Source organism: Lucilia cuprina, chromosome 2, assembly GCF_022045245.1.
Source record: "Lucilia cuprina isolate Lc7/37 chromosome 2, ASM2204524v1, whole genome shotgun sequence".
NCBI classification, from domain to species: domain Eukaryota; kingdom Metazoa; phylum Arthropoda; class Insecta; order Diptera; family Calliphoridae; genus Lucilia; species Lucilia cuprina.
The window spans coordinates 50,213,762-50,229,875 of record NC_060950.1 but is presented as its reverse complement, the minus strand read 5'-3'; the positions used below and the strand labels follow the sequence as shown (position 1 = coordinate 50,229,875).

Here is a 16,114-nt window from a genome sequence, read left to right as displayed (position 1 = left end):
ATTGCATTTTTTACAGTTTATTTCTACTGTTATTGCGATTACTTGCATTTCTACTAATGTTATTTTTTATTTCATAGTGCTTTATACTTTCTTTAACAACATAAAACAAATAAAAATAATTTTGTTTACTTTTTTTCTTAATTTGGTTATTTTTTATTCGAATTTTGGTTAGAAAAAAAATTTTGTTGTGGCAACACTGGTAAGGTACTGCTGTCAATTACTCTATACTTTGCTCTAAACATACTTTGCTCTAAACAAACAAAAAAAAATTGTGTTTGTTGCGGTTGTTGCCTAAACGCTCTCACCTTACTTATTACATCATGTGTTTAAGTTTGTTGAAATTTAGCAGACAAATGATGTATTTAAATTTAAACAATCTAATTATTATAATTTTTAAATAAAAACTTTCTGAATTTCATAATTTCTGCATATTTCCTAAGTAAAAATAAATATCAAGTTCCCAAATTAGACTTAAGTACTTTTTAAGACCTCATACTGTTCCATGCGAACTAATAATTATTACCGAGTCCAATTCAGAAAATTTTGGAATTTTAGATAAATATATATTTGTTTTGAAACATAACTAGTATTTATTGAAAATTTTGTGCACATTCAGAACAAGATAATTTATCTTTACCGGTATTACTCAGATTTGTAGAAAGTTTGAAATGCAAAATCTTCTTGTATTATAAAATAAAGTTTGTATTCGACTGTGGCAAAATTAAGTACCCACCATTAAAATATTGTAATGTATTGTTACTGATTTTTTCGGAGGAGGTCCTATTAGGTCTTCTTGTCTCAAGTTTTGCCCAAATTTGCAGCTCAAGTATAATGTGTCTTTTAACTCGTGTTTTCAACTTACAGACACAGAATGTGTATATAAGTTGAAACTTATATAAACTGATTTAGCAGTTTTTGAATAAAAGGTATCGATATAATCCCTTAATTGATTTAGCACATTTTTAATAAGGGATATAATTATTTTAAAAAAGGTCTAGTTTTATAATTATTGTTTTTTTGTGTTTGAATAAAAAAGCAGACAGACGGACAGCGCTAAAATTAATTCGCTATCTATAAGGAATTAGAATATATTGCTCTACAAGACTGGCAAAATCGAAAAAAGTCGATTCGAGAAAAATATTTTAGTTACTAAAAACTATGAAATTATATAAATCTCTAGAAATGACAAAAGTCAACCATTTTCACTTTTTTCCTACATGTGAAATTATTTTACAATACCTAAAAGAGAAATTTCAAAACAATCCAAATAAATATTCAAATTAAACACAATTTGGAGAAATATTAAAAACACAAAACGTAGATTCGACGAAAGATTTTTAAAATACTAGTTTACCCCTTGAGTTAATTAGATAATGAAAACTTATATTGAAAAACATATCTTAGATTCGTATTTTTTATATTAACGTTACGATATGTATTATAATCAAGAAATAAAGCATAGTCGGTCGTGCCCGACCATATGGTAAATGTTTTTGATGCAGTATAACGATTTTATTGTTTATTTATTTAGTATGTCGAATTTTACGACAATTCCAATATAATATATAGGTATGTACGTATTTTTGGAAACGTTCAATTATGGACCCATCATCTTTAAAACATATACCGGCGGATAGAGAGGCAGATAAAAAAAATCACCACTACACACACACTATTAGCATTTTTTCATTGAAATTGCACTGGAAAAAATATTTGGTTATTTTTAATTTTGAAGATTAAATTGCATTACTGTAAAATGCGAATATTTATAAACAATGTGTAATCAATGTACTTAAGAATGATAATTTCTTCACATAGAAACAACATTTCTAATTAAAATGTACAAAAAAAGTATGAAACAAGATTAACTTATTTACTTTCCTTGTTATGCATTCTAGAAAATTATTTTGAGTGTACGTTGTTTTTATAAATTATGCTCTTGCTTTTGCAAGTTGTTTTTTCAAGTTGTGTTTGCAATTTCTTTAACAAAGCGACATCAACCTGCTTTGTTGAATGCTGTCAAGCAACCACAGGGTATACAGAGATGTCACGAGCAAAAAGCTATTTTCCTCTCTTTCGCACAAAACGAATTCAATGATTTTTTTAGCTGTATTTTATATACCTCTTCTCGCCAAACAATTTCAAAATCAAACAAAAGCTGATTTTAGACTTTTTCAAATGTCAAAAGTGACATCTCTGTATACTTTGTGCTGTTGTGGTCTCCTTTGTTAGTGTCTCTGGTGGAAATCGAACCCACGACTTCCGATCTAACAGACTAGAATACTAACAACTAACCCACCGGAGGCACACAGATAAAAAAACAAGTAAGAGTGCTATATTCGGCTGTGCCGAATCTTATATACCCTTCACCATAGTGTATTTTAAACATCTTTTATAAATTTTAAATTTTTTCCCGACTACATTATTATTACATCAAAAGCTAAACAAAAAGAACAACAACGCTAAACGAAAAAAAAAAACACAAAATACACAAGTCATCTAAACAAACAGACATCTTAACATACATAACGAAAAACACAGAAAAACAAAAACAAAAATAACAACGCAATGACGCCAACAGCATCCAAACCAAGGGTGCCCAAGCCCTATGCGCTTGGTACTCTTTTGTTTTTGTAAATGCGCTTAGCTATAGACCATATACCGGCGGATAGAGAGGCAGATAAAAAAATCACCACTACACACACACTATTGGCATTTTTTTCATTGAAATTGCACTGAAAAAAATATTTGGTTATTTTTAATTACTATAAAATGCGAATATTTATAAACAATGTGTAATCAATGTACTTAAGAATGATAATTTCTTCACATAGAAACAACATTACTAATTAAAATGTACAAAAAAAGTATGAAACAAGATTAACTTATTTGCTTTCATTGTTATGCATTCTAGAAAAGTGTACGTTGTTTTTGTAAATTATGCTCTTGCTTTTGCAAGTTGTTTTTGTTTTTTCAATTTGTGTTTGCAATTTGTTTAACAAAGCGACATCAACCTGCTTTGTTGAATGCTGTCAAGCAACTAAATAAAATATTTGTATTTTTGATGCTCTTGTTTAGAGGTTCGTATGCGATCGTGTTGTGTAAATGTAATTTGCCGAAAATCTTCGTTGTCAGAACAATAGGCGCAATTTACATGAAGACTTTTCAGACGTCTGTTTTTTCCAATTCTCTTTTGAGAATCTTCAAAAAAATCATGAACATTTATACGGTGATTTTTTACATGCAACTATGCATGTCTTTTTTTGATGTTTAATTGTATAATCCTTTTTAATTACTTATTCGTAGTAAAAATAAAATGAAATTTTTAACATAAAAACCATTTAATTTGATTTAAAAAAAATTAGTATTTTTTTAATGCAAATTTTAATGTTTTCATGTAAAAAAAGACATAATTATTTATTTTACATGAGCATAATATCAACAGTACGAATCAGTTTAAAGAGGAATGTCAAAAACAATCATGAAAATCCCAAATCATGTTTGTTTTCTTACCCCCCATTCTCCTCTTCCCCGCTCACCACCAATAACCGACAAACATGAAAACAGACGTCTGGACAAACATGAAAAAAAATCATCGTGTAAATTGGGTGTATGAAAAATGGGAGACTACATAGTTTAAAAGAAATTTGTGTAGTGTATGTGGAATTTATATTAATGATTTCTAAAATATTTTAAGTCCAGCGATAACAGTTGTTGAGCTGGCCCGATTTAGTTAGTTAGTTTGAAAGGAGGATGTTTCATCAAACCTGAAGAAATACACCTAGGTTTACACCGGGCCTGTTGTCACAGGGTATACAGAGACGTCACGAGCAAAAAGCTATTTTCCTCTCTTTCGCACAAAACGAATTCAATGATTTTTTTAGCTGTATTTTAAATACCTCTTCTCGCCAAACAATTTCAAAATCAAACAAAAGCTGATTTTAGACTTTTTCAAATGTCAAAAGTGACATCTCTGTATACTTTGTGCTGTTGTGGTCTCCTTTGTTAGTGTCTCTGGTGGAAATCGAACCCACGACTTCCGATCTAACAGACTAGAATACTAACAACTAACCCACCGGAGGCACACAGATAAAAAAACAAGTAAGAGTGCTATATTCGGCTGTGCCGAATCTTATATACCCTTCACCATAGTGTATTTTAAACATCTTTTATAAATTTTAAATTTTTTCCCGACTACATTATTATTACATCAAAAGCTAAACAAAAAGAACAACAACGCTAAACGAAAAAAAACACAAAATACACAAGTCATCTAAACAAACAGACATCTTAACATACATAACGAAAAACACAGAAAAACAAAAACAAAAATAACAACGCAATGACGCCAACAGCATCCAAACCAAGGGTGCCCAAGCCCTATGCGCTTGGTACTCTTTTGTTTTTGTAAATGCGCTTAGCTATAGACCATATACCGGCGGATAGAGAGGCAGATAAAAAAATCACCACTACACACACACTATTGGCATTTTTTCATTGAAATTGCACTGAAAAAAATATTTGGTTATTTTTAATTACTATAAAATGCGAATATTTATAAACAATGTGTAATCAATGTACTTAAGAATGATAATTTCTTCACATAGAAACAACATTACTAATTAAAATGTACAAAAAAGTATGAAACAAGATTAACTTATTTACTTTCATTGTTATGCATTCTAGAAAAGTGTACGTTGTTTTTGTAAATTATGCTCTTGCTTTTGCAAGTTGTTTTTGTTTTTTCAATTTGTGTTTGCAATTTGTTTAACAAAGCGACATCAACCTGCTTTGTTGAATGCTGTCAAGCAACTAAATAAAATATTTGTATTTTTGATGCTCTTGTTTAGAGGTTCGTATGCGATCGTGTTGTGTAAATGTAATTTGCCGAAAATCTTCGTTGTCAGAACAATACTAGCGCCGACGTCTGCTATACACAGTGTGTTTTCTATACACTTATATGCGCTTAACACTAGCAATACGTTGTTGTTGTTCTTAACAGTATACAAGCAAGAGTAAAACAACAACACTTTCGTATTCATTGTAGAGGGCGAAGTCGACATAAAATTAAATCTTGTACGTTTTTAAAATATAGTTTGGCCAATAATAATTTATTACGTTACAGAATCAAAAATAATTGATCTTACAGTCTAGTTAATAAAAACATTAAAAAAATTTGAGTCGATTTAAGCCGAATGTTTCGGCGGCGGCTCAAGCAACTAAATATAGTTCGGCGGCGGCTCAAGCAACTAAATATAGTTCGGCGGCGGCTATGCTCCGACTCGAAGCCGGTCGACTTCGACCTCTGATAAAGTACTGTTAAAAAATATAGCGCACCTTGTGATAGGTTCTTATTATTTTTATATTATTGCAATTAATTAAGTTAGAAAAACATCATTGATGGCAAATTCATGAAACGAAGTCCAGTTTATGTAATAAATATCAAAATTCGGCGTAAGACGGCAAAATAACAGGTTTTTATATTCATAATTATAGGGCACTCTTTGAAATAAGTTGAAACAATATTGAAAAATGTTACATAATTTTGAAAATTGCAACTTATGATAAAAGGACCGTTGTCTATGCTTCTAAATGCTATTTAATTTAATTTGACAAAAATTAAGCGGTTGTTTTTGGTTATTTTAACTGAAATATGTCTTGCAGTTTTTAGTTTGTATACTAATTAAATAAAAATAATAGTTTTTGTATACTAATTGAATAAAAGTAATAGTTTTCGTTCGAATTGATCTCTATTTTCCATAAATTTCCATTTAGACAAAAATAAATTACCATTTAAAACATTTTTAAAAATATGTTCTTGCTGCTGTTAGAACATATGCATGTCTTAGCATATTTTCTCTTGGTCAATTATCTTTTTTTAAGGATATGAAAATATTAGGATCACTAAATTTTAACCTTTTGTATAATTTATGACCATATTTTTGGGCTTGTTTAAACATAGGCCTATTTGAAATAATAGAAACGATTAGTGCTATGGCGCGAAGTTTAGAAATTTTATATATATCAAAGAAATATTCTAATATGTATAACATTGACTAAATTGTTTATAAATAATATTTTTATTGATTTATTAACGATTAATGTAATATGTATGTGGGTAGAATTTCAAAAATATATACTACGTCTGCCAGCAAATTTCAGTTTAATTTTGGATAAATGAACTAAATAGTCACTAGTCGCTAAGTTAAAAAATTTACAAAATTTCTAATTTTGATCATAATTTTGTTAAATTAAAAACTTAAATGATAATAAGTAGATACAATAAAAATTTCAAAAACGAACACTTTTTAATGCACTAACAAGATCATTTAATGCAAAATCATTCTTGCTCTCAAAATTCAGATGAAAAAGTGTTTGCACATTTCAGTAACTATATTTATTTCATTGTGATCAGTTGTGTGATACATTGTAAAATTTAGATTTTGTAACAAGTTGTGTTAATTTACATTTTTATATATCAAAAATATATGTTTAATATATAATAAGCATAAATAAAAGATTAGTGAGTGTAAAACAATATAAAAAGGAGAAATAAAAAATATTATAAAGTCGCTTTTATAACATAAAAGAGTGCAAATTGTAATAATTTCCAGTTTCTCTATTGTTATGGCAAAACAGGAAATTTTCTACTTTTACGAACTTTTATGTTAAAAAAATATGACTTGAAAATGAAATGAAATCGACTCATCAGGTAAGTTTTTTATGTTATAAAAGCGTCTTTGTAATAAATTTATTTTATTTCTCCTTTTTTATATTGCTTTACACTCGCTAATCTCTCAGTGAGCTTATTATATATTACTATGTTTTTGATATATTAAATTTCAAATTAACACAATTTATTACAAAATCTAAATTTCATAATGTATCACAATGAAATAAATATATTTAATAAAATGTGCAAATACTTTTCCTTCTGAATTTTGAATGATGCAAGAATGATTTTGCATTGAACTATCTTCTTGGTGCGGGGTTCTTAGTCCTCAGTTAATGTAGGCTTAACTTGCTGTTAAATTAAACTCGGAACAAATTTAGGCGGACTTTAACCGATGATTGTGTTTTTCAGTTTTAGATTTAAGCTCAGTTAACTTAGTATTGCCAACTTTTCACTTAAAAACATAAACAGCTGTTTTTTGCAAACAATACTTTTGTAAAATGGAAAATTTTGGAAAACTGTTAAATATACATTTAAAACAATAATAAATAAAACAAAACAAATCAGAAAATTGCAATTTACTTAACATATTAAGTTTTTGTTCTTCCGAAATCATTGTTTTATTGTTTTTGTTAATTGTGTTTTCTTACTTATAACTTGAATTTAATTGGCCAATTACACTCAGTTAAACTAAGATAATAAGTAACTTCACTGATAACTGAAAAACACGAAACATATATTAAACCAGGTTTAACCAAAGAATAAGATTATCTTTATCAGAAAAACTCGCCCTTAGTGCATTAAAAAGTGTTCGTTTTTGAAATTTTTATTCTATCTTCTTATTACTTATCATTTAATTTTCCTTTTGGTATATTAAAACGCACTAAAATTTAACAAAATTATGATCAAAATTTGAAATTAATGTATTTTGTTTTTGTAAATTTTGTAACTTAACACTGAGAAACATAAAATTGAGCCTTTATAGTGACTATTTAGTTCATGTATCCAAAATTAAACTCAAATTTCCTGAAAGGGATCGCACACCAAGTATATCAGTTACTGTGTCATTTTTGTGTAAAGTAAGCCAGGTTGTGTGTAAGTTTGAAAGTACTTTCGAATATAAAAATAATAACAATGTAGTAAGCTAAACATTTTCTATGGGGTTTAAGAAGAGTGTACTTAATATTATGTGTGTTCGCTTACTGTTCGCTTACTGATTTTATACAGCCAAGTTTTAAATAAATAAAAATTGCAAATAATTTATTAAAAAAAATTTTAAAACCAAGATTTCTAATATTAATTAATATTAGATTAATTATACTATATATTAAATTTTCAAATATAGACAAAAATGAAAAATAGATAAATAAGTGAAAACTCAAAAGGAATTAAATTTTTATCCATTTAAATAAATATAAGCAAAATAAAAATAAAAATATTAAGTCGTTAAAACTATAATTGTTAATATCTTACCATGGTAGAAATGCGGGTCCGGATATATGCATATCAATTTCATCCTCGGTTAAACCCATTTCTAAATAGGTTTCATACCATAATTGCTCTTGTATTGGTGCTATTGTAAGACTTATACCCATCATGGCCATCCAATCAATATGCTCAACCCACTTCGACCAATTCCACCATACGAAGCTATAACCCCACGTACATACATTTTGATAATAAATAACAGAACTAGAGGATTTTGATGTTATATTAACATAAGGTAATTCGATGCCATCTTCAATATATATATGCTTATTGTACCAATAAATTGTTTTATGAAGAAAGTACTTCAGATAGTGGTTGAATCCTTTAGCTGCAGATACTCCATCGTATCCAATAATGACGATTTTATTGGTAGTTGTTTTATAAATCTATTATAGAAATAAAAAGAGATGCAAATATGTTACAGACAATATCAAGACATGAAACTTACAAACTAAAAAAAATGTTTCGGAATGTGAAATTGAAATCGAAAAAAAAGTTTTTTTACAGGTTCTATTTTGGTACTAATACTATAAATAAGCAAAAATTTAATTTGTTACACGCAAAGACAAAATCAGTAGCCTCTCATAATCTGGTTCTTGTTCACTAACACATGCGTAGAGTTAGGTACCCCTGTCAAAAAGTCGGACTACTTGTTATACTTTGGTCAATAGTAAGCAAACCAATATACCTTTCACTATGATGTGTTAAAAAACAGTCAGTATGAATTTAATTACAAAAAATCAAAAAATAACAAACTGCAAAACAGTAAGGTACCAAAAAGTCCCCTTGTATGGGTTCTCGCTTAACCCAGACTCTACATACTTAATTTCATGTTTCTAGGTTCAATATTATAGAAATTTCAAAAAGTACCTTTTGAAGAACGAAAAAGTACCAAAAAGTTTACTTTTATGGGTTCCTGCTTAATCCAGGCTCTACATACTTAATTTTATGTTTCTAGGTTCAATATTAAAGAAAATTCAAAAATACCTTTTGTAGAACGAAAAAGTACCAAAAAATCCCTTTCTAGCCAATAACAACGTAACGTAACGTGATGTTTATAAACAAGAAATCACAATACTGTGATACTGTGGTTTAAACCCAAATTCTCGGGAAGAGTAAGTTGCGGTTAAAAGACTGATATAAGGTAATGTCAATATTTCGGAATAAGTTTCGTGCTGTTTATAGAAATTAAAACGAAATGACAAACTTATATATACTCTTCTCACGAAGGTGAAGGGTATAAAAATGGTTTATACTGTCTTTCAAACACTGCAAATAGTTAGTTTGAAAGGAGGATAACATCAAATCTCAATAAATACACCTAGGCCTCTATCGGGAATGTTGTGCGTTCCTTAACCTTAACCAAAATCTGCAAATAACTATTTTAATTAAAAGGTTAGATTCACACGGGTTCTGAAAACTTTAAAATGCATAAAACAGAATGTGTACTTCGTTTTTAGAACATTTTTACACAGTTTGGTTGTATAGTTAAATAAAAAAAAAAAAACTCAATGAAACTGAAATTAAATAATTTGTAAATAAATATTTGAATTTTATTTTAAACGTTTTTATATTTAAATGCTACGAGAAGTCAAAGTTAAAATTTTTATATTTAAATGCTACGAGAAGTCAAAGTTAAAATTTCTAAAAAAATAAAAATTCTACATTCTTCGAAGTGTTGTAGTCACATATCTAAATTTTTTAATGAAGTTTCTTCTATAATTTGCTTAGAACTTCAATAATATTGTGGTAAAGCCGAGTGTACAATTTTTATATTTTTTAATTTTTTTGTCAGGAAATCGATGTACCATCGTATTGATAAAAAATTTGTACTCCAGATCAAAACAGAAGTAATTGCGTGTCGCGATGATGTGCCGAAATAGATTGAATATAAAAGAACGACAAAAACTCCAAAAATTAAAATGCCACTTTTTACGAGGCAAACTCATAATATTGTACTTAAAGTTCTAAAACATATTTTTCAATTAATTCTTTTTTAAAAAATCTGTGGCACATGTTTCATATCTTATTCCCATAAAAAAATAAAAAAATGCGAAATTTTAATGTTTCTTTTCTTTAGTATGAAAACTAAAACATGTTTTGTAACTCTAAGAGTTCCAGTCAAAATAATGTTTAATTACTATTCATATACAAAAATATCGTAGATTTTCTCAATTCAAAGTTCGAGACACACGAGAGCGCTTGTTTAAAATTACTAGCTATAAAAAAAGAGTTTTGAGCGCTTAAAGTAAAAAACTCAAAATATGCTCTTAAAATTTTAAAAATATGCTCTAAAAATAAAATTTATTTTTATTGTTTTAACATTGAAAATCTCAACAAAACCGAAAATGTAATATAATATTCAATATTTAATGTCATATATATTTCATGCTACAAGATTTTTATAATTAATTCATCTCATAGTTTAAAGAACTACTTTAACAGAATTTTACTTTTTCCGTGCAAACAACCAATAAATAACATGATACACTACATGAAATCCAAAGCAGTCGGTTTTTGAAACTACTATATTTTTGCTGTTAAAGTTTTACAAACGAAATTTAAAAATTTTAAAGAAATTTAAAAAAAATAAAATGATTTTTTTTTTTTAATTTAAACAGAAAACTAAGATTAAATTTTGATATAAAAGTTTTTATTTAATATACAAATATGAAAAACTTGAGAGAAAAACATCAAAATATGCACTAAAACAGTAAAATATGCTCTAAAACTCGAATATGTTCCTTAAATAAGCTACAAAGTCAAATTATGCTAATTTATGATCTTATGGGAAAAATATGCAAAAAAAAGCTGAGTCTGAAAAGTGTAAATATATTATCCATGAGTCCATACGACGCACCACAAAAAACATGCATTTACATATTTTGGATACCCTCATAATTACTATATACAATTGAACTTTCTAGCTAAAAAAATGCTTAGCATTTCATACAAAATTATGTTAATTTTATTAGGAATTTGTTGTTTGAATTTAATCATCTGCTAAACCCTTTAGGATTTTTTAATTATTTTGTTTTGTAATATTATGAACAATAAGTGTATAATTTTAAAATATTCTATATCTTAAGGCTTTATTTATAAATAAAATTTTATAAAACTTAAGAGCCCGACCGAACTCAAAATTTCGTTCGGTACCGAATACCGAACTTCGGTAAATTTGAAAGTTCGGCCTTTGTTCAGTTTTCAAAGTTCGGTGAACACGAACTTTTTTTCATAAATGAAAAATGCATTTAAGATTAAAAAGTAATAAATTTGTAACATTTAAAACCAAAATATGAACATCTGGAAGATTTTTTGAAAAGGGTCTTTAATTAGCAATTGGGTCAATTATAAACTAATTCCGAATCCCAGAGGGTGATACATTTCTAATAACAAACTATTTATTACGAAACGATTCATTGACAATAATATAATTCTCTGTAAGAGCACGCAGAGAAAAAACATGTTTATGGCTAAAAATATGATTGTAGTCGTTATTGTAACAATTCTAAAATATCATATTATGGTTAAATACCGTCAAAATACTTGATACCGTCAAAATCATGATATTTTTGTATTTATCATAATACTAGATTATAACCTGCTACCTTGTTAGCGAGCCGTATCCTCTCTAATGCCTTAATGTTGTACTACCGATATTTTAGAAAATTCAAAAAGTACCTTTTGGAGAACGATGAAGCACCAAAAAGTCCTCTTCTATAGGGTCTCACTTAATCCGGGACATACATGCTTAATTTCAAGTTTCTGAGTGTAATATTATAGAAATTTCAAAAAGTACCTTTTGAAGAACGAAAAAGTTACCTTTAATGGGTTCTCTCTTAATCCGGGTCATACATGCTTAATTACATGTTTCTAGGTTCAGTATTATAGAAATTTCAAGAAGTACCTTTTGAAGAACGATAAAGTACCAAAAAGTTTTAAAAAGTTTCTTTTGAAGAACGAAAAAGTACTAAAAAGTTCTCTATTACAGATTTTCACTTAATCCTGGTAATACATGCTTAATTTTACGATTTTAGGTTCAATATTATACCAAAATTCAAAAACTAAATTATATTATAGAAATTTAAAAAAGTACCTTTTAAAGAACAATAAATGTATGGGTTCTCACTTAATCCGGGCCATACATACTTAATTTCATGTTTCTAGATTCAATATTATACAAATTTCAAAAAGTACCAGAAATATCCCTTTCATGGGCGTATTTTTATTTTTTCGTTAAGTTATGAATTAGACAAAAATATTTTTGTACGTTCTTTGGTTTAAAAGAAACATATGGTGCAAAAAAAAGTACCGAACTACAGTTTTAACACGTTTTTCCCTAAAGTCCCCTTTTATGGGTCCTCACTTAATCCGGCCATACATGCTTAATTTCATGTTTCTAGGTTCAATATTATAGTAATTTCAAAAACCTACAAAAAAGTCTCCTTTTATGCAAAAAGTACCAAAAGTAAGTAGATTTTCACCCCCTAAGCGTCCGAATATCCGAAAAGTACTACATACGTATTTTTATTTTTTCGTTAAGTTATGAATTAGCTAAAAATATTTTTTGTATCACCCAATTTACACGATGATTTTTTTTCATGTTTGCCCAGACATCTGTTTTCATGTTTGTCGGTGATTGGTGGTGAGCGGGGAAGAGGAGAATGGGGGGTAAGAAAACAAACATGATTTGGGATTTTCATGATTGTTTTTTACATTCCTCTTTAAACTGATTCGTACTGTTGATATTATGCTCATGTAAAATAAATAATTATGTCTTTTTTTACATGAAAACATTAAAATTTGCATTAAAAAAATACTATAGCGTGTAATTAAATTTTTTTAAATCAAATTAAATGGTTTTTATGTTAAAAACTTCATTTTATTTTTACTACGAATAAGTAATTAAAAAGGATTATACAATTAAACATCAAAAAAAAAAAGACATGCATAGTTGCATGTAAAAAATCACCGTATAAATGTTCATGATTTTTTTGAAGATTCTCAAAAGAGAATTGGAAAAAACAGACGTCTGAAAAGTCTTCATGTAAATTGCGCCTATGTTCTTTGGTTTAAAAGAAACATGAGGTGCAAAAAAGTAAGAAAATACAGTTTTTACCCGTTTTTCCCTAAAGGGGCCGAATTTGTAAGAAGTACCTGACACATGTTCGCTTATGTTTTAAGTGAACGACGATAAGCATTAAACTGCTTTTGTATCTTATCTAGTTTAGGAGATATGAAGTTACCGAATTTACCCGTTTTTACGCTTTTTTATCCTCTAAACATTCGAATTTCCAAAAATCCCGTCATAGTATATCTATTTGGTATGAGACCAATCTCCTGTCCAAATTTCAGCTCTTTAGCTTCAACCGCTTAGGCTGTGGAATGATGAATCAGTCAGTCAGTAACGTTATAATTTTATATATGAACAAAATTTCTTTTTAAATATGTATCGAAATCAAAATGAATTTTATCGAATCAGTAAAATTTTAGTTTCTAAAAAAATAAAAAAAAATAATATATACTTACAATACTTAACAAAAATCGCAAATTTCAATTTGCTGATTTATATGAAACTTTGGTTCATACAAAATTTAAGTATAATTTCATAAAAATACTAGTATTTTTAAGCCTGTTTTGAACGTTAGTCATTTTCTAAAGCGAAGCTTATATGGAGGTCATGTCCAAATTCAAATTAAATGTTTCACTTTTCTTAGCTTTTTAATCACTTTCTGGTTAACAGTTATTCAAATCATCCGATAAAACAACAGTTAAAAAGACTTTCTGTACCTATGTATGTATATCGGAAATTTATTTATTTTATTAAGTAGATAACTTCTGTAAACAAATTTTTAGCATTTTTCAAACTTTTTGATGATGTAAAAATATGATAAATAAACAAACATAATTTAATATGTGAATGGTGAGTTTTTACAAAAACATGTTAAAAACACGGATATAGAATAATATTGGGAATAACACACATTACAAACATAAGTAAATTTTGTCTAACTCAAACTTTACAAGAAATATACTATGAGACCTGCGCTTGCAATTCCCATAATAAATTTCTCAATAATGATAAGTTAAATAGATGATACAGTGGGACCTTGATTTTCCGTGATGGTCGGGACCGGAAGCATTCTGTATAATCGATTTTCCCGGTTAATTGAATGCCTACTTTTTCTACTTTTTTAATAGATATTTTTATTAATTAATAAATGAATATGTACATATTTATTTAAAAATGAAATAATTCAAGGATTTTATATTCATAAATGATTTAAAAATATAGAAAAAAAATTGTCAGAAAACAGTAAACAGTAGATAAGGATTTCATGTTATATAATTTCTAAAAATAATCGTTTAATGTTGTTTGTCTCTTATTTTCCAATTTAGTATTTTTATTTTACGGGAATTCCCCTTTTTGATTTGTTCTAATTGTTCATGTTAAAAAAATAATAGAATTTTGCTTATAATTACGGATAATAGAGGTAATCACGGTTAAACGATGCTGAAAAATTTACGTCAATCCAAATTAAATTTAAGTTGATGCAAAAAAAATGTATTTTTCCACAGGATAATCAAGGTTCTACTGTATATACATATGACATTCATCATTACTAAAATATTACTGATGACGCCCTGTAGCGAGGGCAGACAATGCATTACAAATTGGTAAGTATTAAAATGTATAAGTTTAATATGTGATTCTCAATAGATTATACGTTGGTTGAACAAAAACAAGAGCGCAATACGCAAAAACAACGTACACTCCAATAAAAGTAACTAAGATCGTACCTCTCTTTCTGGGGGACTATGATGTAGATCCATTGCCCTAATAATGGCCAAACATCAATTTCTCTGGCCCTGTGTTAGGTTTTCAAGAGAGCAAAATAAATGCTTTATGTCATACCTATAAATGTTTGACAAAAATGCCGTGAGCCCTAAAAAATCTACATTTTGATTTGCTTAAAATATATATTTATTTGCACAAACATAATATATCTTTAACGACATCAGTTCAGAACGTCTTTATTATTTGTTTCGACAATATTTGCAATTACAAAAATCATGCAGAATCAAATAAATTTACAAAATTACTGGTTACGTCTTTTTCATCAAATGTTTGACAAATGTTGGGACCTGGGACTAAATACATTTTAAAAACAAGTAAGAGTGCTATATTCGGCTGTGCCGAATTTTATATACCCTTCACCATAGTGTATTTTAAACATATTAGTTTTATAAATTTTTTCCCGACTACATTATTATTACACCAAAAGCAAGATAAAATGAACAACAACAACACTAAACGAAATAAAAAACAAAATAGTCAAGGCATCTAAACCAACCGACATCTAAACATACCGAAAAACAAAATAAACAACGCAATGACGCCAACAGCATCCAAACATACAAAAAATAAACAGCTGATTAAAACCAAATATATCTACACACACGTATACATCTTTTTCTAATATACAGTGTTGTTGTTGCTTTTAAAAAAAATATGATTTTTTTGATGAAATTTTTAGAGGTTGTCTCGGATTTTTGCTCATATCTCCGTTATTTACCGACCGATTTTGCTAATTTTAAATAGCGATCTTCTCGAAAGCATGTCTAACAGAATTATTGAAGATTCGGATCTCGCTGATATCTGGGGTCCTCTAAAATCTGATTTCAACAGTCAGACAGGTAACATCCCCCCGGGGGCATGTTACCTTGGCGAGACCTCCGCCTTGGTGTTATTGCAATCCCGGGGTATAAAGAGGGCCCAATACCTCCAATCTGACCGGGATTGAAAAATTGGTGTTCTCAGTCTACTGCTTGGCTTAGTCCTTGCATAGATTGCCAGAGGTCAGACCAGAGCACCGCATAATCTGGTACTACGGGTGGCCAGTTGCCCGCATGACTATGTCCTGGCTGGTCAGTTGGTTGAGGTTCCTTCGG

General features: G+C 28.4%; 1 protein-coding gene across 3 annotated transcripts in view; it reads right to left on the bottom strand.

The window, feature by feature from the left end:
* LOC111691033 (alpha-N-acetylglucosaminidase) overlaps positions 1 to 16,114 on the bottom strand; it is a 51,683-nt gene that overhangs the window by 15,980 nt on the left and 19,589 nt on the right. For all 3 annotated transcript variants that reach the window (XR_006941562.1, XM_046956251.1, XM_046956250.1), the window contains exon 3: positions 8,147 to 8,547. Coding sequence is in view for 2 of the 3 variants with exons in the window: in XM_046956251.1 (XP_046812207.1) it covers positions 8,147 to 8,547 (401 nt within the window). In the remaining variant the exon portion in view is untranslated. The remainder of the gene's footprint in view (positions 1 to 8,146; positions 8,548 to 16,114) is intronic.